We start from the raw sequence: 23060 nt of genomic DNA, 5'->3' as shown, positions 1-23060 counted from the left end.
TTATGAGGTCGAATTAAATAAAAATATCTCTAATACATTTTATGATCAAATGATGGCTAATTACTTTAGAACAAAGAAATATATACCCTTCAACCTAACAGCCTTATTAAAGGGTATCCCTGTACCGGCACCCGAAGCATATAATAAGCTCTGTCGCGCAGCAGGCGACGAAATTCGATGAAATTCTGAGTCTCGTCCGTGTGCTTGTCTGTTAGCTTTCGTTCTCTCGGTAGAAAAATTTGTAGAAAATTTCACACACGAAAAAATTAACAAAAAAATGAATATATTTTTGTAAAGTATATTAGTGAAGAAGGAAAACACTGTGTGCGCGTATATTTTGTGGGTTCGCATTTTTTAGGACGTTATTTTTGTGTAAATATAACTGAAAAACGGCCAAATATCGAAGCGCATTGTAAAGAGGACTACAAAAAGACAATAACAAATTCGCAGCGCGTGTGTCGCTGAGTGTTCGTGCATGTGGGTGTGTGTGCGTGCAGGTGCCAAAAGAACGCGGAGATAAACAAATATCCAATTGGATCGTTGGAGCTGTTTTTGTTATTGTAAGTAATGCAGATTTATGTAATTCGCTTGTGTGTGTTTTCTTTTTGGTTTTGGCCAGCTTTTGTTATTGTTCTAAGAAAACAGCTGTGGCGTTGCCAGATGGTCTAATTGCTTTATGTAATGTCTTGTCATGCTGAATTTGTATTAATTGAAGTTCCTAATTTGATCATTACAGCATTCGAGGGCATTATTTATTTTCTTAGATAATACGAGTGACATGTAAAGCTATCGATATATCGATTACAGAGAATTTACATGGCCACACTGCGCCGTCGCCACAGCAGCGACCAAAGCAGCTGTTGTTGTAAGAGGGTTGGTAAGAAGGTGCTCTCTGAAAAGCAGGGGGCGGGGTGAAAAGCACAGCACGAAACACCGCACGAAAGCAAAACAAGCGAGAATGATTGATTTTTCGTCGTGCGTCGTCGGGAAAAGTAGGCGAACGGCAGCTTCGCGGAAAAGCGGGCAGCAGTGAAAACTTTTAGTATCACAGTCGTTGCTGACGAGCGGAAGGGACCGCAGCTCGGGAAAAAATCAGGAAAAGAAAAACACGCGAGGGCCCCTTGTAATGCAAATTGGAATTTAAAATCAAACGAAAAAGCGTTTAGTGTAAATAGTTATTATCGTTTACCTAACCAAGTTCTCAGTGGTAGTAGTGAATTTGTGCTGTGTTACAAGAGTTACCGTTATTCGGTAAGAGAAAACCGAGTGCAAAGGAATTTTCGTACGTCACAGCCTGTGCGTATGTGTGTGTGAGTGTGCACCCCCGGAAATGTAATACGCACACTGGCGCAGTGAAAAACTTGCACCTGAAAGTTTTCGTCGTGTTTTCCACCTTCGTGCGCTTTCGGCATTTTGACCAAACAAAAATAATAGAAAAACGCAGCAAAAGGTTAGTTTTCCGCTTTTCAGTGCACCTGTCAAAAATCCTATTTAAAATTCTGACTTATTTGCCCCAGTTTTCATCCAGGGCTGGCATTATCTACCGTTAGCGCGTGTCTATATTATGTTTGTGTGTGTGTGTGTATCAGAGTGTGTGCCAGTGTGTACGTAACCAATTGGAACTGGGGCAACTGGCAAATACGGCAACGAATCGGTGGAGCAAAGCAAACGCCGCAATAAACCCCTAAAAAATCTCCAACCCCGTGAAGCAAGCGCGAGAAAAGCTGGCTGAAAGCTGCAACTTGGCCCAGTTACTTTGGCTCTAATTGCAGACGTGATAATAGAAGTGCACACAAAGCATAAAACCATGGGGGTGGGCGACAGTAACAACAAAAAAAAAAAAAAAAACAGAAGTAGTAGAATGACAAACAAAAACAAACTTCATTTGCTAAGAGTTTTTCAACCAAATTTGTTTGCCCACACACTCGTAGATACAGATAAAGATACAATTGCATCTTACTTAGAGATGAGCAGCTCTTGAACTTTACTCAGTTACTGAGTTTCTGAGTTACTGAGTTTCTCAGTTCCTGATTTGGTAAACAAAACGTAGGATTTTCGGGGGTGGCAGGTATAATAACTGGTTTTTAAATTAACACTTGGCGATACTCAGGGGTAGTTTTTTAATGGCCTTTTCAAATCATTTTAGAGTGTTACCACCAAATGTTAGTTGGCTTTTTATATTGGGAGCCTCATTTTATATTCAGATACATTCAAAACAAGTTCCAGTCTTTCTTTCTAATCAAGAAGGGTTTGAAAAACATCAGAAGGTTTTTAAAAAGAGGGTTTGTATTCAATATTGACTTGAATTTCCGGATAGCCAAGCTTTGGTAAATTAGGACATAGAAGTAGAGTAGTTTTTCTAAATAATATAATCTCGAAAATGGTAAACAATTAGTACTAAAATACATTTTTTATAAAAATAATTTACTAACGCAATCAAAAATGTCTGGCATTTAAAATTAAACAAAAAAAAAAAAATCAGATAATTATTTATGATAATTTTTTCAGAATAAACATTCAACTTAAGAAATATCGTGGTACCCTTTACAGTAACTCGCGAAAATACCCCTAAAATACCCCATCCCTATTTTATCGCTCTTTTGAGGCTGAGCCAAGCAGTCTGTGCTTTTGGCGGCACATTACACTTGTTTACTTTTTAAGTATGCGTGTGATCGTCTGTGTGTGAGTGAGTGTTTCCTGGTGTATATGCGTGTGTGTGTGTTGTGAGTGTGGACCATGGGGGCGTTACTGTCTTTGTTGTTGTTATTGCTATGCGTCGTCGTCGTCGTTTCATCTTCGGCAATTTTTTGGGGGTCGCTCTCGTCTCGTTTGTAGGGCAAAATTATGTATTGATTATGCCAGTTTTATTTTCCGTTTTCGCTACGAGGGGCTGTTCAAATTCAAACTGGAAAAGTGTGGGGCACCTGCGGTCGGTTTTTCATGCCCGAGTGAGCCATTTCATTGGCACAACGATTTCGTTGTCTATCTGCATTTAACTAATTAAGAGCCCCCCTGCCCAATAGCCTCCCCCTTTTTTCCGAACAATAGACGTTTTCCGGTCGCTCAGCCCAAAATGAAGTGCGTGTCCAGGGACAGACTACTAGAAGCTTTAGAAATTGGATATTTAGTACACTAAAGAAAAATTACTACTATGTACATATATCCTTTACTAGTAACTGAAAATCGTAGTAGAAGTTTTTCCCAAATGGTGATTTTCAAGAAAACCTTCAAGACATTCACATCCCCTATACCTAACTGAAAATGAACCATTAGAATTTGGAGTTAGATCATTTTAACCCATTTCTTGCAGTGCATATTATACACTATATTTGTTATATGCAAAATGGGTAGCATATTTGACCGACATCGGGAACAGCGGGCTCTGAAAACCGTTTGCCCCATGGGGGTGGCTTTTGTAATTGGAAAAGCGATCAATTGTAATCCCCCCACCAGGCGGGTTTTTCACTTGAATAGCGCTACAAATTTAGAACTCTCTACCCCATTATCAGGCACATATATCTATCTACACACATTTGTATTACTCATGCACAAAATTCGAAAAGCAAAAGTTTAGAATAGCACTTGTTTATTTGTTATTTCTGTGCTGTCGCTTGCCAAGTTTCCTTTTATCAATAATATGATTGATTGCTGTTCGGCTTCCATTGTTTCTCTTCCTTTTTTTTGTTGTCATTCCCACAACACACGCATTGCACATTTTATGACCCATTTTATCGTGGCCTTTTCGTTGTTAGCCTTATATCGGGCGAACGTGGTATAGATAGTGAATTTGTTGGTCATAAAAATAACTCCGTCACATTGAAACGCAATTACCAGTGCCCTCTTTGCAAGCTGACAGTTGCTTTACATTAAACCCCATTTCGAATCGAACTTATTTGTGTTCTTAAACTGGAATAAGGATGGGATATTGCCTGGGTACTGGAGTTATCTTTATTAGGTTGTAATGTTTAAAAGTTAAAAAGAAAACTTGTATAGTTATAATTTGTTTTTTTAAATATGATTTAAGCCTGGTAACCTTAAAATTGAAGGTCTAAAACCGTCTGACTTTGACCCATTTATTTAAAGCTACTGTAATTGCTGCTTTGACCTAATTTCCTTTAAGCTGGTTTTTAGGTATATGTACATACGTTTTACTTTCAACATCTAATGACAGCGGGGGAAAACATACTTTTTCGTAGAAATAATTATCCGATGAGCTGGCGACAAACGGCCAAACGGTCAACGGCAAAAATGTATTAAGGGTTTTAAAAATAGGAAAATAAAAATTAATGTCAAATAGCTATTGCTGCGGCTGCTGTTGCTTTTGCTTGGTTGTTGTTTTTGGCCGGCCACTGCTACTTTTTCGCTTTTCACCGTACGATTTATTTATTTTTAAACGCAATTACGTGCGGGTCTAGTGCTGCGATAGCATAGGAGGTGCGGTATTGCTAAGAGAAGGAGGGCGTTGGGAAGGAAGGGGCTCGTTTCCCCCAACGACGAACGCATGACGTTGACATTTCGAAAACAGCAAGTGTTCAGGCGAAAATATGATCAACATATCGCCTGTCGTCTGGCTATGGCCTGGCTATATACCCATCATCTAACGTTTCGCCTTTCTCTTTCACTATCTTTTCATGGTTGCCGCTGATTGATGTTTTTGGACACTCGGATTTCCATTGCGACACTCCACATTCTTCAATTTTCCGAACAGGCCATCTAGGGCAGCAGCGGAACTGAGGCGCAGCGGAGCCGCCCAAGTGCAGTGGTAGAAAGCATTGGTGCGGGCACCATGGATTCGCTCAAGTTACCAAAGGGTAAGTGTCCACACCCGGATACGCTTGTGGGCGTAACTGGAAGTCACTGGGGAATTTGAATTACTCAAATGGAAATCTCTTTGTGTCACAGTTTTCTTTACAGAGATAAATAAATCAATGTCTGTATTGTCACTGTCAAGTATATTTAAATAGTTACTTGTTTAAAAAAGTACATAATATTAACAGTTGGTACTTCAAATTATCTTCTTGATGGGTAAATAATCTATTTATAACAATGTCAGCTTGATAAGAAATACTGATTGATGATAAAAGCTCTTAACTTTGTGCTAATATGACTGATTAAAAATCGATTTCAATTTAATCTACCTTCTAGAAGATTAAAATGGCTTTAAGTTGTATATACATGTTAAACATGACTAAGAGAGTTAAACTTGGCTCTTATTTGAGTTTTAAAATTCTCAAGATCACCTCTTAATCGCAACTAAATCCGCATTTTCCTTACCTAACAGCCAACAGTGCCACCAGCAGTGCAAGCGGCAGCAATAGCAACTTGTCCGGCTCAACATCCGCGTCCGCATCCGCAGCCACATCGCCCACATCTTCGGGTAATGCTGTCGGTTCCATACTCTCCGGTGCCCCAAAGTCGCCACCTGGTCTAAGCAGCAGCACACCGATCGCCGTGCGTTTTAATGCCAATGAGGAGTCCCTGGACGACATCCTGCAGTCCTTCCATCACAGCAAGCACAGTCCCAGTGGCGGAGCGAGTGGCGGAGGTGATGCCTCGCCCACATCGAATCTCCTTGGGATGAAGAACAACGGACTGGGACTCAATACTGGCTTAGTCGTGGGCGCCTGTGATTCCCTATCCAGCAGCCCGTCTCAACCTCAGATGCAGGGCGGATCCGGCTCCCTGTTCGGCGTAAGTATTCTTAGTTTAAATGTTATTTTTTTTGGCAATGTTAGGTTAAATTTCATAAGAATGAACTTTAGGATTATAAATTAGTTTATAGGTTCCACGAGTAGGGCCTAGAGCCAACCCAATTTCTATGGAAAACCAAAACCAAACTGGAATTTGATGTGTCTAATCTAATTCGCTTGTGGCAGTAAACTCGATTCTTTGTTTACTTTCTGTTCCGTTCGCCGCCACACTGTCCCTTATCATATATCAAAAACACAGTACGCCATAAATTATGATTCATTTTCATTCGTCGCGAGTCCAAGTTTGTCGCAATTAAACATAAATTGTATAGAACGCGCTGCAGTCGGTCGGTCGGTCGGTCGGTCGCCAATTAACATTTTGCCTGGCCAAATTAGTGGAACACTTATCTTTTGATTTCTGTGTATATGTAGTTTCACTTTTTAGCAGCGTGATTGGGGGGATTGAGATTTGGATACGGATTCATTGGCTTGCCAGCGATCGTCGCGTGTGTGTTTGTCATTCAAATTGTGGCTATTTCGGTGGTTCTCGTGGCGGTATAAGTATGCGACTGTTGCCGCAAACACACAGAGCTATTGCCAAAATTTACAACAGATGTGCCGCTTCCGATTGCAAAATTCATTTGGCAGTATTACTCACTATTGCAAAATGTTCTTTTCTTTTCATCTCCCCCAATGACGACTATAATGATGATGATGATGGTTGGTTGCTGATTTTCATCATAGAACGACGAAGTAACTCTGCGGAATAATTTCATGCAGGCCGGTGGTTTCTTCAATCGAAAAAGGTGAGTGACAAAAATTTGATTACTCCTTAATTTGAACACACTTTCCTGGGGGAGAGAAGGATGTGTGTTTTTGTGTGTGTGTGTATGTACACTAACATAGTCCAACGGTTGAATAAGAAACTGCCGTAACATAATTGTTGTTGTTGTTGTTGCTACATATGCGTCATGCCAGCTAAAACATATACCCCACATACGATATATATATATATGAATAGTTAAACCCACACAACCCATCGGAAATGCATGCATTCAACCCATTTTTATAGTGACTCACTGAGCTTAATGTTCGCCTTGAAAGCCGAGCTTGAATTGCTCCCAGGGGAAACCCCCACGCGAGGAAGCCCCTTGGGGTCTTCACATTTCTTACCCCTCGATAAGATTCTCAGTTTTTGTTGCCAGTTTCTTATTTTGAACGTTTTATGAAACGAATTTTGTTTTGAGATTTCGTTGAACTCTCCAGAGTTTGCAATTTCAAGAGCTTGACAAATTTTTCTCCACATAACGTTTATCAAGGGACTCATTTTGGTTAAATTTCCATGACGAAAGAGCTTTGGGTTAAGATTGGTGATATGTTTGAGAGAACAATTGTACTTATACCTTATTTAGTTTCAGATAATTGAAAAATTCTTAAAAAATTAATAAGTGCAGGCCTATTCCCCTTGGTAACTAAAAGTTCGACCACTTTTTTTTTGGCCCCGCGTTCGTTGACCGTTGACCCTACAAGAAATTACTTGGCTGCAGTTTTGTGACTTTGATTTTGTTTTGCATACGTATATCCTGCGCCACTTGTGCATTTTTAATGCACTCCGACTGCAGCCGCCGTCTGCCAATGGCCGTAAACTTGCCCGGCCGACGGTCTACGACTTTTGTTGCTTTTGTCACCGGCAACTGTAGTTGCTGTTGCTGCTGTTGTTGTTGTTGTTGTTTGGAGCATCTGTGGAGTGCACTAGCTAAAGGATCTGAATCAGCAGCGGTGGTGGGTGCTTTGTTTATGCTGCCTTGCAACATGCAACATATATATATGTACGTTTTTTTTTCTAGCCTTATGCCCGTCTGCAACTTTCAGCTCAAGTGCCGCCCCGTCTGGCCGAGTGGGCGGATGGTCTGTGGGTTATGGTAGAGGGGTGGGTTTTCCGTCAACGGGACATCAACGTCACCGAGCGCAGTACACCACGTTCCGCTCAAGTTTTGTATTTTTGTCTGCTCTCCATTTCCATTTGCGGCTTTCCTCCATTTCTCCGTTTCTCGTTTTTAAATATTAAAAAGCAAGTCTAGCTGGGATTTCTGCTACCTGAGAAGCTATGTGCCTGCCACCTCCTCCCGTTTGACGTCATTGCGCCTGATTCGGTTTATTGATTTTCGTGAGCTGATATCGTATGTGCATATAGTACACTATATATATATATTGAAGAGTATTTTGCTGTGTGATTTTCAATTTTGGCCGTCAATCAGTCTTAACTATTTTGTGTCGCCTCGTTTTCGCAGCACTCTGTATTCATTTCCGTTGCCTTTTTAATTAAGTTTCCGAGGGCTAATTGCATTTTATAATTGCATTTTTCAACACTGCTTGGTGTCGTTATCGCTGTGCCTCTTGTGTCGATGATGATGTTGCTGCTGGTTACTGGGTAGTTGTCGTTCACGTTGTCGTTGTTGCCTTTGCCTTTCCGTTGCTCTTGTTACGCGTGCCCTTATCAGACTACCACCATCCAGTTAACCACCAACCCACCTAACCACCCACCATTCCATCATGTTGTTGCTGTTTTTTATCTATTTACACTTGTACACGTTTCTACATGTTTGTTATACATACATTTCATCATCATCATCAGCAGCAGCAAGCAGCAGCAGCAGCAGCAGCATCATCAACTCTGCAACAGCAGCAACATCAAGTCATAACAGCAACATTAAGCCACAGCAGCAACATCGACTGTATGGCTGTGGATGCCACTTTAAACCACCCATTACACATGCATTTGCCCAACCCCTCAAGACAATTTATCCACCTCCACCACACCCCTTGGGCAATGCAAGTTGTGTCTCGTCGGCGACATTTTAAATTAAAAATTTCCATGCAATTTCATGTCTCGGTGGCCTTACAGTTGGGCAAGCACTGCATTCGGTCCAATCAATTAGCTTGAACGTGTCAAAAAGCAGCAACAACACTTACACATATACAAATATTGGCCAACAGCAGCAGCAGCAGCAGCAACAACAACAAACATTAAACGTAACGAATTGATACACATTTGAACTAGTTTAGTTTTCTATTAGCATACATGTGTACTTGTACTCGTATTAACCCCTTGCTGCCCACTGTGCCGCGCGAATACTCTCTTTTTGGTTGATTTTTCTCCTTGTTTTTTGGCCTAGAGAGAAATATATCCCTTTCTTTTCGGTTTTCGTTTGTTATTTTTGGGGCAAATTTTTTGTGTACTGCCCCGAAATAATGTTGTGCTATATAAGAAAGTGTTGGATTTTCCCTGTCTCGTATCGTAAAGTCATCAAAATAAAAGGATAAATGTTAAAAAAAAAAGAAACAAACAGCTCTCGATCGTTCGCGGGGGCACAGTGCTAAAACCGAACTAACTAATCCAAAAATATACTCAACTGCTGTGCCTAAATAACTGCGCCTCTTCCAATATATATATATATTATATATAAAGCTATATAAACCTTCGCCAAAAACAAAAATAAACCACAAAGCGCCAGCGTAACTTGAAAATTTTCATTTTGATTGGATGTGTCGCCATATTACCAAAGAACCAAACCAAAAGCCACTACAAAAACCACAAAAAAAAACAAAAACAACTCGCTCCACAACCACCAACACCACCACCACCACCACCGCCACTACCACCACCAAATGCCACCCACACCATTTTACCACAGCAACAGCAATCCTACACCAAAACCGCCAACAACAACAACAAATATCGGGATATATAATGAATATATATATAACCAATAATACCAAAGCCACGTCGAGCATAAAGTCAAATTAAAAAGGAGCAATTTAGGATTTGATTTTGGTTTCCCAAAAGATTTAGATAGTTCGAATGGTTTAGGTTTTCAAATTCAAGTACTCAAATCGAATATATGTATATAGTAGTTATGCCAAAGATATAGTCAAAGCTATCGAAGTAGGCTATTGATAAAATGTAGAACTGCTGTCGCCGGGACACGAAAGCAAAAATCATTTCAAGTTCACATTTCGTCAAAACGTTATCTCAAAATTCTTGTGTGTGAATGTGAGTGTTCGTGATAATGCACAACAAGTTAGTTAATTTTTTGTAAGTTTTAACGATTCAATTTAAATATCCCGTAAATACTCTTTTATTAGTTTTTCAATGTTTTTGTTTTTTGAAAATATACTTTTAATTTTCTTGGAGCGCCGGGCGGCAATGGGTTAAGAAAACAAAAAGAGCGTACACATAACTAATTGCATTATGTAACATCTAGACTTAAACCGAATCCGAAGCAAATCCTTGAACAAATTGCTCCTTTTTTCATAATGCAAAAAGTATATACAGACCTGAATCAATCAGAATATCACAAGTATATCAACCCAAAATCCAAAAATCATCCACTAAAAATTGCCAATGTTGTAAAAGCCTCTTCATCTTGTTGTCCCTTCTTCCTGCAGTTGCGGCGGCCTGCCGAATCTCAATCTCAACAAGCCGCCCCAGCTCCACCAGCAACAGCAGCAGCAGCAGCAGCAGCAGCAGCTTCAGCAGCAACACCAGCAGCACCAGCAACATCAACAGCTACAGCAGCATCAGCAGCAGCTTTCACCGAATCTGAGTGCCCTGCACCATCATCATCACCAGCAGCAGCTACGTGAAGGCGGTGGATCACATAGCCCCTCGTCGCCGGGCGGAGGAGGATCGCCGTATAACGGCTCGCAGGCAGGTTGCAGCAGCGGCGGCATCTCGCCTATTCCTCCTCAGATGTCGGGTGTATCGCCCAAGTACCGTCGCAGCATATCCTTCCCCATCAAGGGAAATTCCCCAACAACTCTTTATGGCAATCCCCATATGGATGGCTTGGGCAGTGGACACATGAACATACCGACCCTGTCAATTGGAAACGGTGGTGGTGGCGGATCCAGTGGCATGATCTCGGCAGGAGCCAGTGGCGGCGGAGATGCACCCTATTTGGGTAACAGCTATGGGAACATGATGACGTCCAACGGGCAGATGCACCATGGAGGCATTGATAACTCGCTGAGCGACTACATGCGCGGCATGTCGTTGGGCGGTGGAAATGGTGGTAACGGCGACGGTGGCAATGCCATGGCACTAATGCAGGACAGGATGCGTGTTATGGGCGGTCCAAAGCACCTCAGCGAGGCTGATGCCATGGCCATAGCAGCCAGTGGAAATGATCCAACCGCCTACCTGAATGCCCTCAAGATGGGCTCACCATCCCGTCTCTCTCCGCACTCGCCACACTCACCCATCCAGGGTGGAAATGGTGGAAATGGCGATGGTACGGCCCGCTTCTCCCGGAAGGTATTTGTTGGCGGACTGCCACCGGACATCGATGAGGATGAGATCACAACGTCGTTCCGGCGCTTTGGGCCACTAGTCGTCGATTGGCCTCACAAGGCCGAATCCAAATCGTATTTCCCGCCCAAGGGCTATGCCTTCCTGCTGTTCCAGGATGAGAGCAGTGTCCAGCAGCTGATTGATTCGTGCATCACGGATGAGGATAAACTGTATCTGTGTGTCTCTTCGCCAACGATCAAGGATAAGGCAGTGCAGATACGTCCATGGCGTTTGGCCGATGCGGATTATGTATTGGATGCCACAATGTCTCTGGATCCGCGTAAGACAGTGTTCGTCGGCGGAGTGCCACGTCCTCTGAAGGCCTTTGAGCTGGCCATGATCATGGATAGATTGTATGGTGGTGTATGCTATGCTGGAATTGATACCGATCCGGAGCTGAAATATCCCAAGGGTGCTGGACGTGTGGCCTTTTCGAATCAGCAGAGCTACATCGCCGCTATCTCGGCCAGATTTGTGCAGCTACAACATGGCGATATAGACAAGCGAGTGGAGGTCAAGCCATATGTATTGGACGATCAGATGTGCGATGAATGTGAGGGTCAACGTTGCGGTGGTAAATTTGCACCCTTCTTCTGCGCCAATGTCACCTGTCTGCAGTACTATTGTGAACATTGCTGGGCAGTGATTCATTCGAGGCCAGGACGCGAATATCATAAGCCACTCGTCAAGGAGGGTGCCGACCGGCCGCGTGCGGTGCCTTTTCGCTGGTGTTAACGGCGGCGCTGGTAGGCCGCGCTGCATGACGAGAGACGCCAACAGAGGGAGCAACGACATCGGTTGTTGAACGCAGCGCTGGCAGTGCCCAAAATCATTACAGAAGCATCAGGATCAGGAGGCGAAGGAGGAGAAGTAGGAGCCGTAACCGCAGACGCAGACGAAGCCGCAGGCGGAGTAGCGGAAAATCTAGTAAATTATCATTAGTGACAACCCACAAACCAAAACACACACACTACGCGGATACACACTCACAAGCAAAAGACAATTGCCCAGGGGAAATCCCCTAAAATCCCCAAGAAATAAGGCCAGGTGCAGTACAGCGGGGGGCTGATTAAAGGTGTCCCTTAAACAGCCGCCAGAGTCTAAAAATCTAGAGGCGAGATTCGAGTAACGAAAGCCCTCAGAAAGCAACATAGTTTTAGTCCTTATTTATTCGGCAATCAGTTTAGTTTTGATATTGATCGAAATTTTAGTTTTGTTCTTTGCGTTCGATGCCTGCACAGTATTTTTTGTACTTTATTTTTATAACAAGTTTTATTTTTTGGTTTGTTCATTAAGGGGGAACCCCCAAAGATGCCATTTAATCTCACAAAGACCACCAAAAAAAAAAAAAAAAAAAAACAAAACAAAAAGAAAAGAGAGGCTTAGTCAAACCTCGTCGTAGTCAGCCAAAATCCTCGCAAAGGCTTATAAAAATAGTTCCCCCTTTAATGATAACGATTTAGTTTTTGTTAACTAGCTAACTTAGTAGCCATCTTGTATGCCAATCGAGGCTAGTCCTAAAATTATTAGTGAGCTGCTAACCCTCTCTCGAAAAGCTTTTTGCTCGAGTGGGCAGGGGCTGTCCTTAAGTTCCTAAATTGTGACAAAATCAAAAAAAAAAAAAAAAAAAAAAAAATACATCGCGGTTTTTGTATTAATCCCTATCCCTCACTTTACCAAATTAGATCAATTTATAAAAATTCTTATAAAAGACTTTCAAAAAGACAATATGCGAAATGTCAGACATTTTTATGGTGTCGTCTCAGTTAGGAGAGATCCCTTAATCATATCATATCTATATACAATACTTAATGTGGCTCATAACACGGTCATTGCTAATCCCTTTACCCATTTTGTTTTTCCTTCTTTTGATCGATATCATATTGGCCTTTGAACAAGTTTTCATAAAGGAATCGTATATATTCTGTAGGTTTAATATACGCGATTCGGCAACACGATGATAATTCTTGCTTAACTTAATACCTATTATTACTTATGGTATGTGAAAATCGTATAAAGCTTATATAACATACTGAAACACATTCGATAAACTTACCAAACATTTTTAATCCTGCCAAGAGGTGGCTTTCCCTACGATTTTCACATGCCTCGGTTTGTGTAATGCTAACAATTGGAGAAACTAGTTAAAGCGATAGATCGATTACACTTTACACCGATTGATTAGTTAAAGCGATATATCGATGATACACTGATTAATTAGCTAAAAAGAAACCCCTACACTCTGCGAAAGGTATTTTCTTTCCTTATTACGACAGCTCATTTCTAATTTTAATCTAGTCTACTTTCTGTCGCACACAGTCACACTCACACATACACACAAACACAAACACACACGTACGTACACATCACACAACCATAACACGTTTACACTGAAAGATTGTTTGCATTTGTTGCCATTTGGCTTCGCATAAAATAATAAAAAAAAAAAATGTGTAATAATAACCAAAAAACCAGAGAAACAGTCAAATTGCTTGTGTTCAGTATTATGATTTATGATTATGATTTTTCACTGGAAAAGTGTTTTGCCTTAGTTATTTACCAATTGTTTTTTGTTATTTAATTTATGGCTTGTTGCTAACTAAGGGACAGAGGGCATATCTCCCCAAGATATATAAGAATATATATACTGTAATGTAAAAAAAAAACAATTTTTATATTCGACATACATATATATATATATATTAACACTATGAATACTTGTATTAGACAACTTTTTATATAGAAACTTTTTGTATAAACTTTTTTTTATTACTCTTATGATTATTCAGAAATTAGTTTAGTCCAAAAAAAAAATAACTGAAAACGGAAATGATGATAAAACCAAAAAGGCGAACATAAATAGACATGCTAAAAAAAACATCTAAAGGAAACTTAAATATATACAACTTATGTGCAATACTATTTCGTAAACGATTCAAGCGTATTACTAAATACCAAAAATATATAAACAACTTAAAGAAAGATATGTATCTGTACAAACATAACGTATACAAGATAACTGCAATCGTATAACCAAAAAGTAGTCAAATATTACCAATGATTCCTACCTACCCCTTTCTCCACCACCACCCCCTCCCGAAAAAACTTTCAACTAATTGGCATGACATGCGAGCATGCGGGGCTTGAAGTTCGCGTTTGGTTATCTTCCCCAGAATCCTAAGAATTAAATAGAAATCAAATGGAATATCTAGACTTAGGTCAATACCTATGGAAAATTATCAAAATGTAAAACGAGCAAAATTATTTTGTAAATTATACGACGAGTTAAGGAACGAGACAACATTTGCTACGGTGCATGCAACAACAATACGATATTTTTTCTATACTACCAACAAAAGTACTAAAGATCTAATTCAAATTGATAAACCAAAGGCCAAGTCACTTTGGACTTCTATGATATATACATTATATATATATATTATTAAATGATAGTCAAATCTATTAGCAAATTTTTGCTCGCGCTTTCTTTACAAGACAACCAAGAAAAAAGAAAAAAAAACAAAACGAAATTCAAGTCATGCAAAGTTGTAACTCAAGTTGATCGCGTGGCACTTTCAAAAGGAAAAAAAAAAACCAACAAGTTTATAGCAATTTTTCTAGAATTTTTATATTACGATGAACTAATGAATATGTATCATATATATACTGCATATATATATATATTTTTTAAAACAGCAAAACCAATTAATTAGTCGACTCGAAGTGCGTTCGTTTGTTTTAAGTTAAAAAAAAAAAAACTTTTTGATTTCGAAATACTTATCGAAAATAACGTGTATTAAAAGCGAAAGAAAAAAAGAATCTACACACAAAACGAAAACAAGCCCAATTAAATATTATATCAAATACAGCAGCCTGCTCTATGTAGTGTTAATAAACAATTTGTGCAAAATATTTAAGCAAAAAACGCGTTGTTCTAAAACTTTCAAAGTAATTAAATGCTAGTCTTTAAAAAGGCAAAATCTGTTACAAAAGCAAACACGAAACGGAAACGGTAATCGGTTAACGGCTTAATCGGTTAATGGCTATCGATAACGATAACTGTACGTAATGATGGTGTTTTTTAAATGTAGTCAAATTTAATATTTTATAGATTTTTATACTTTTATATAACATATACTTTATACTTTACCTGTTTAACAAAAACTCGATGAAAATGTTAAAACAAAAAAAAACAAAAAAACAAACAACTTTTAATGTGCTATAAAAGAAGTAACTTATCAAACAAAAATATTTTACTATACCAAAAATATAAAAATAAAATGTTGTTAGAGATGAGAAAACTCTTAACGGCAAACCGCTCAATGTTTTTGCTGCTAAACGGCGTAGGAATCTGGAATCTTGTGTAGCGTGCTATATAATATAATATTTATACCAATAAGCAATCCATTTTGTTAATATTATGTTTTAATTTCTGTTCCCCCCAAGTATTCCAAAAAAAAAAGAAAAAGAAAAGCAAAAACAAGCAAAGACATTTCAATTTATCCAACTTCTGAGCTTGAATTACGATTGAACGGTTAGAAGTCGGATTGACAATTTTAGTTTTATAGAGAATCTTGTTATAGATAAATGTTTATGTTGATTTTGATATATGGATCCTGTTGTTATATATCCGATTATGACAATGACAATTTGTATGCCTAATTCTTAAATATATTTTTGTATCTTTTGTAGTTGCTAGTAGTTTCCTGGTAGTTTTTAAAAACAAAACCAACTCCGTTGAGACATTTTTATACTTTGTTTATTCTTTTTATACATATACATATTTTTAATAAAATATGACAAAACAAAAAACAATATTTGATATATACACTTTATACAAAAAAAAAAAAAAAAAACTAAAAAACAAGGAAAAAAAAAACGTTTTTTGAAATTAATAAACGGACATAACGTAAATTGTGTTTTATTTATTTTTATATATATATCTTGTATGTACTTTTTTATAACATTGTAAATAAATAAAACTTTTAACTTAGCTGAAACCACAGAAATATAAACATAATTAATACGAAACACAAACAACTGTTAGTACATATTAAATTAAATACTTAAACGATAAGAAAGACTCTGAAAAGGAAAGTATTGAAATTCGAACTTATTACATACTTAAATATGTTAACTGAAAATCTAAACAGCAAATTGGTCAATATGTGTTTTTTATACCAACAAAACAAAACAAAAGAAAAACTTAAACATAAAAATGATAAAAACAATTGCATAATTATATGAAATTTACACGTAGTACAATTCAATAAAATTCAAACTTAAATAAGTGAATATTTTTGACAAAAGCCCCCAGATAAATGCTTCAAATAATTGCTAATAATAAAAACTAACAACAAAATAGAGAATTAAAACTTAACTAAGTCGAACCCTGCGTAGTGCATTATGCAAGTTAAAGTCGCATTTTGATTTTGCTAGTGAAAACTCTTCTCAAGTCAAAATTGGCAACTAATGTTGAAAATACTCTTCGTTTCGGGTTGATAGTGTGTTGAGGCAGTTAAAGAGAGAGAGAGAAAGAAATTTGTTTATTTTTTGAGTATTTTCATAGCACAATTTTTGTACAGTGTATGGTTTTGTAGCTAGCGAAAGAAAGTAAACCAAACTGCGTTTTAAATAGAAAATTTTTTAGCCGCAACCCAAAACTCCTTGAGCTCCAAAAAACAAAAAACGATGTGAAAACAATTTCAATTTTACGCTAATTGGATCGATGCTTAGATCGCCGTGAAAAAAGAAGAACATAATGACAAGGTTATTAAAGAAAATTCGGTACCTTTTAAACATAATTAATGAATTTTATATAAAACATCAAATTGATACTGAAAAATTGTAGCCTGTAAAGCGAGTGTTAGGCACCCGCACTTCCATTTTAATTTGTCTTTGGTCGTTGGTGCGCTGAATGCAGAGTGACATATACGCCTCTATTATACATATACTTACGTCTATATATATATATTATATATATATATATATGTATATATAATGTTTAGTACTTTGAATAAACTGAAATTGAGCGCCCTTACTAATGTATTCCTTTTAGCAAAATATTCAGAAAAAAAACCAAAAAAAAAAAAAGCAAAGGCATATAATTTTTTAGCATTATACAAGTGAAAATATAACTGAAAACTGAATAATAAAATATAAATAGTAAACCGAAAAACCAGTTGGCAGATATGGAAACTATATAGTGAATCAAATAAATATATATATATGACACGTAATCTGTATGAAGCGTATGAAAAACAAAAAAAAAACAAGAAACTAGCGAAATATTCCATATTTTATAGTCATTTTCAATAAACGTAATTTTTTAATTTTTACAAAATTCAAGTTGGAAACGAAAAAAGAAAACCAAAAAAAAAAAAAAATCAATAAAAAATATTTGTAGTTTTCTAAAGCCCGAAAAAATCAATCTGAAGGGTTAAACACTGATTAAGCGTAATAATTGTAAACAGTTTCGATTTCCATGCGTGTTTTTGCTCCAGACGTTGAAGCGTTTTCAATTATAAATTACCAGAAAAACCAATTGTTTGAAAAAAAAAAAAAAAAAATGTTACCGAAAAACCAAAACTAAAGACAGACCATAGATTCGTATGTACTAAAAAGAAGAAAGTAAAGTAAATAGAAATAAAAGTCAAAACTAAAATATATATTAGAAAACATACGCAAAAGAGTTCTCCCAAAAGTAATGAAAATCTCTCAAAGAATTGAAACTGTAATAGCAAACCAAGATATCAGCAATATTTCAAAGGAAACCGAACAAGGATAACGAAATAAACGAAAACCAAACAAACCCCAATTCCAGCAAGTCAAATATGAAATAAATTAATACGAATATGTAATCCCGTATTGAGGGAACTATACATATAGGATTATATATTAAACACAAAATATATTCAAAACCAAAGTCGTTTTCTAAAGCGCCCCCCCTCCCCCCAAAGAAGCATTAAACACTCAAAACGAAAATCGGAAAATTGGAAAAAAAAAACACAAACAACACCCCCACAAACACACACACACACACACACTCTCAGTTAATGAGGCGAAAATGCAGGTTATGGAACAAGTAAATAAAACATAAATGGCAAACAAAAAACATATATCTTCATTCAAATAAATAAAAATACTTTTTCTGGAATAATACAAAGCAAAAGGTTTTTCATTTTTCTATTTAAGATTTGGGTAAGGGTACAGGGAACATCTTTAATAGTACAAATCCATAGCATACTTTTGGGCTAACTGTTATACTTGCCTAGCTGCTCTATTCAGTTGATCAAAATTGACATAAAAAATAATGGAATCTTACTCAAATCACAATAAACTAACCAAAATAAATTCCAAATTTCAGATCTTCCAGCATTGAAGGTGTATCGCCCACCTCTAGCGGTCCAAGTCTAATATCCGCACTATCGGCTGCCAGCGCAGGAAGTGGTGGTGGCGGCTCCTTGGCAGGGGCTGGCCCCGCTGGCGACAGCTCTAGTGGCGGTGGCACCTGGCGTCTGATCAAGGGCAAGGTGACACAAACCATCGAGGAGATCAAATCCTCGAAGCTGCCCCCAACGGCGGCCATACCCATTATAGTGGCCGATCCACCTTCGACCGGTTGGAGCAACGATCCCGATTCCGATACCGAGTGCATAACTGTAAACACTTCCATAAGCGAGGAGCTACCCCTAGACCCGGAGCATAAACAAAATTCCGATTCGGACGTGGAGGCAGAGCTACTGCAGCACGACAACGTAAGTTTGGGCAGCGGCGACGTAGCAGCGGCTGCAGCTACAGGCCACGCGGAACGATCTCGTCTGCGTCGCGGTCTGGCCCACATTCGATCCAAGGTAAAGGCCAAACACCAAGCGACTGCCGCTATGAACAAAAAGGATGTCAGTCCAAGTGGAAGCACCGAGCAACCAAAATCGGTGCGCTCAGGATTTCTCCGTCGGCGACATGTAGTGGAGGCGGGCAGCGAGCCCTCAACCAGCCAGCAGGCGGAGATTGCAGTGGTCAGTGGCAAGGTGAAGAAACGGGGCATTCTGCTGGCTCGCAAAGATGTGGAGATCGAGTCGGGTGTGGAGGTACTCGAGGATATGATTCCTTCAACTGCAGGACCAACTGATTCAGCAAAGGAACCCACGGAGAAGGGAGCAGAAGATGATCTTGATGCCAGAGCTGATGCCGAGTCACGAGCCGCTCTAACGCTTCCTGTGGTGCCGGGGGCTAGTTCACTGGCTTTCACCAGCTCATTGATTGGCAAGGAACCGAAGAGCTCTACGCTGGATTTAAGGAGCAAGAGCAGCTTCTTTGCCACCCTGAGCATGCTCAGTGTTGCCCAGTGGCGGGAGAAGCATCAGGGTGCCACAGCATTCGCCTTGCCTGTGCTCCTGTCCTTCTTTCTGATCTTGCTGATTATTCTTCCGGTCCCGGATTTCCTGCGAGGAGTCTTCGCCACCCTCTTGTTCTTCACGGTAATGGACTGCTGTGGCGGTCATCTGAGGGTGTTGCTGGAGGACTTTCTATTGACCACGCACCCAGAGCGAGTGGCCTTCGCCATTCCCAATTACAAGATCATGCCCATTTGCGAGATTCCAGCTGTGGAGGAGCACAAGACCATCAAGACTTATTCTGGCTGGATGAATGAAATAAACAGCTACGATCCCAATACGTTCTCATTCAGTCTTACGAGGGCCGTTTATATCCGATTGGATGGATGCATTTTGAAGATGTCTGGCACGAATGCCAGAATTCCCAAGCGACGCATGTGGAATGAGCCGCCAATCGATCGACACAAGATCCTCTTTACTGATCATCGATCTTATGATCTCAGAAACTGCCGCATAGAGCTGCTACCTTTGGGCCTGGCCAATAAGCGGTGAGTACTTGGTGGTATTAAGTTCACTTTCAGGATACTAATAAGATTTTCATATCCTTTCAGTTTCTTCAATCGCAAGTATCCCATTCAGCTGATCATTAAGACCACAAAGGATCTGTCAGAAGAGCAAACCTCCGTGGAAAGCCTATCAGAACAAACGATCAAGACGACTGCCAAGGAAGCTAAACCTGCCTCCTCATCAGGAACAACACCACCCGGGGGAGAGGAGGAGAAATTAATGGACTTTGCGGGAACTGTTATGCAGGCAGATGTGAGTCTTTCCCAAAGTTGGTAAAAAATCCTTAACTCTAAACTGCATCTTCAGTTACAGCAACTACGGAACACGGTGAATCCAGACAAGGAGCTTAACGATATTACTGTTCCCTATGGCGATGAGGTGCGATTGCTGCTCTTCTCGAGATGTGATAGGGAAAAGGAGGACTGGTTTCGACGCTTCACAGCCGCCAGCAAGGGTTTGGTTCACGAACAAGATCTCCAAGTTCCGATGGCTCGTTTTGTGGATGACACCGATCTGCAGGCTGCAGCCGCCAGACAAGCTTTGCTTTTGGTCTCGGGAATGGGCAAGGTTGGACCGGGGGTCGTAAAGGTAAGAAAACTCCTTTTGTAAATCCAAGAACATTTTCCGTAAATCAGTTTTCACCCCTTGCAGTGGCAGGCTGAAGATGAATTGTCAACTGGAAAGGTCAATGATGAAACGGATCAGCAAACGCCCGATGGGCAGTTCGAGAATATAACAGAAGAGGATTTATGTGAGACACCCAAGGACGATGCCTTCGATGGCATGATTATGAGTGCCAATGTGGCCAGGAATTCTCCGGACTACGTCCGCTTCATGGCTGTTTACCAGGTTCGCAATTGGTTTGCTTACTTTGCAGCTTTTTAGTTTTTATTATTTATATTATTATTATTTGTTATTTTTAATTGGCTTTTGGTAGAAGGCTTGTAACCAGAGCAATATTCCCGTAACCCGAAGTTCCGTCGAAAAATTGCGTACCGTTGATCGGCGTCAGAGAAAAGTAGGTTTTTATAATTTTATTATCATCGTATTATTTCCGATATCTCAGTTAAATGAAAAGATATTAATGATTTAATAAACTTTTAGTCTCGTCGTGCCAAACGTCAGGAAGATGAGCTATGGAAGGGCATCGACCAGTCCCTTTTTCTGGGTCCATCTGGCAGTATTGTGTGGGCTAATGTGCTGTTGGGACGCTGTCTCTATAGCTGGCTACATGATTCCATGCTGCACGAGAAGATCAAAGAGGTTTTACAAAAGAAACTAAACTCTATTAAGGTGAGTCCTAATCGTCATATACCATATCTATTCTAGTCTAATCCCCCTTTTCTTACAGCTACCCAGCTTCATGGAGGAGGTTGTCATTACAAACATATACTTGGGTCAATCCCCATTACTGTGTCACCGCGTCTCTCAGCCGATGCTGGATGAGCGCGGCGTTTGGGTAGATGCGGATGTGACCTATGAGGGATTGGCTCACATAACAGTGACCACCAAGCTGAATCTGCTGCGCATACGCAGCAAGACAAAGTCGCCAATGGCCACCGAAAGTGTGCCCACAACCTCGTTGGCGGCTGAGCAAGCGCCTGATTTGCGGAGCCATTCGGATGCAAATTCAGAAAACGTCATCTACGATAGCGATGCTGAGAGCTCGGGTGGTTCGTCCACTGAATCCGAGAGCCCACCGCCGGGAAATGCCCAAGAGAATCCGGCTGGAACTGAGTTAGTAATCAAAAATATTTATTATTAATGAAATATTAATACTTCTTATACCTCCCCCAGATTCTTCCAGAACTCACCCGGCAATGCGCGTCGCATCTTTAAGATTGTCGATCGGATAGCCGCCTCCAATCTATTTCAATATGCCACCGAGCTGCCGTACGTGCAGCGAGCAATGGAGAATATGAACGCGAATATCACTTTACGCGTAGATCTCAAGGGTTTGGTGGCACGTGGAACACTAAATGTGCCACCGCCACCATCCGATCGGGTGTGGGTTAGCTTCCGCGGACCGCCACGCCTTTGGATATCCACCAAGCCCCAAGTGGGCGACAAATCCGTCGATTGGTCGATCGTGACCAATGTCATCGAGAGCAAACTGTGCGAGGCTGTTAACAAGTTTCTGGTCTATCCGAATATGGTAGACTTCTCCATACCATTCCTGAGCAATCCCAATTTCGATGAGGAGCCAGCGAACGCAGCCAACTAAATACCAAAATTAAGTGGAATATAATAGGCAGGGAAGAAGGAAAGAAAAAAAAAGATACAATTTATATCCGATGAATTTAACACAAAGTGTGAGCGAGATTTTTACGTTATTTATAGTTTTTTTGAGATAAACTTCAAGCTTAGCTTAGATCTGCGATCTCCAGTTCCGATTTCAAATACTTAGCGATATGAGTGAAGGGAACTACAGATTCCAAATGACAAGTTATAAAACGCTTATTTTCATCACATTCTGTTCACACTCCAGAACAATCCCCAATCTTAGCTACAATAATTTACACTTATAAATATCAAGGAAATCAAGAAGGATATATAGCATATTGAATATGCTGCAACAGCCGCTCTGTGAGGTCATCACGACAAGTATTCCAATAGCATAATGCAGGCATATAGCTCTACAACTTATCCACTATTCTCTACGAACAACTACAATATATACACATCTACTATATATATTTATATATTCCCAGTAGCTTAGTCTTAGGATGCGTGTGAATTTTAAAATAAGAAAATCGAATTTTATTTGCGATATATATATAATATGGTCATCTTATCGATTGTCAACCATAGAACTTATGTACTTAAAGTGTTTCAACTATATAAGCTACTAAAATGTGAAAGAACGGAAATGGATCCGTATATTTTGCCAAATAAGAACAACAAACTAAACTATTCCCTTGGGTTCCAATTTATACAAAAACTAACAAATATCATTTACACGGTTGTTTTCCAGGCTACACAACTAAGTAAATCATTTTAGCTACACGTATATATATAAATATATATATTTAAATGTTTTTCATAAATAAATGATAGCGAATTGCTAGCACAAAAGTGGTTTGTTATTTATTTTGAAGTTGGCTGCTCTCTTGA

The 23060-nt window shown here is 39.5% G+C and overlaps 1 protein-coding gene across 5 annotated transcripts; it reads left to right on the top strand.

The window, feature by feature from the left end:
* Positions 1-169: 169 nt before the first annotated feature.
* LOC108108297 (translational regulator orb2) lies at positions 170-22859 on the top strand. Of its 5 annotated transcripts, none has more exons than XM_017216303.2 (12): positions 170-560; positions 4709-4811; positions 5282-5691; positions 6435-6496; positions 18410-19927; positions 19991-20198; positions 20253-20534; positions 20598-20795; positions 20884-20964; positions 21051-21239; positions 21298-21683; positions 21744-22859. In XM_017216303.2, exons 2-12 carry the CDS (start codon positions 4787-4789, stop codon positions 22168-22170), a joined length of 3786 nt encoding a protein of 1261 aa, XP_017071792.1. In that variant the 5' UTR covers positions 170-560; positions 4709-4786; the 3' UTR covers positions 22171-22859. The 5 variants fall into 5 exon arrangements, with proteins under 5 accessions (XP_017071792.1, XP_017071793.1, XP_017071791.1 ...); XM_017216302.2 differs by lacking the exon at positions 170-560 and adding an exon at positions 602-1450; XM_017216304.2 differs by lacking the exons at positions 170-560; positions 20884-20964 and adding an exon at positions 601-1450.
* The last annotated feature ends 201 nt before the right edge of the window (positions 22860-23060 follow it).

This window comes from Drosophila eugracilis, unplaced genomic scaffold (genome assembly GCF_018153835.1).
Source record: "Drosophila eugracilis isolate 14026-0451.02 unplaced genomic scaffold, ASM1815383v1 contig_1825, whole genome shotgun sequence".
NCBI lineage: Eukaryota > Metazoa > Arthropoda > Insecta > Diptera > Drosophilidae > Drosophila > Drosophila eugracilis.
This window is presented reverse-complemented; position numbering and strand designations above follow the sequence as displayed.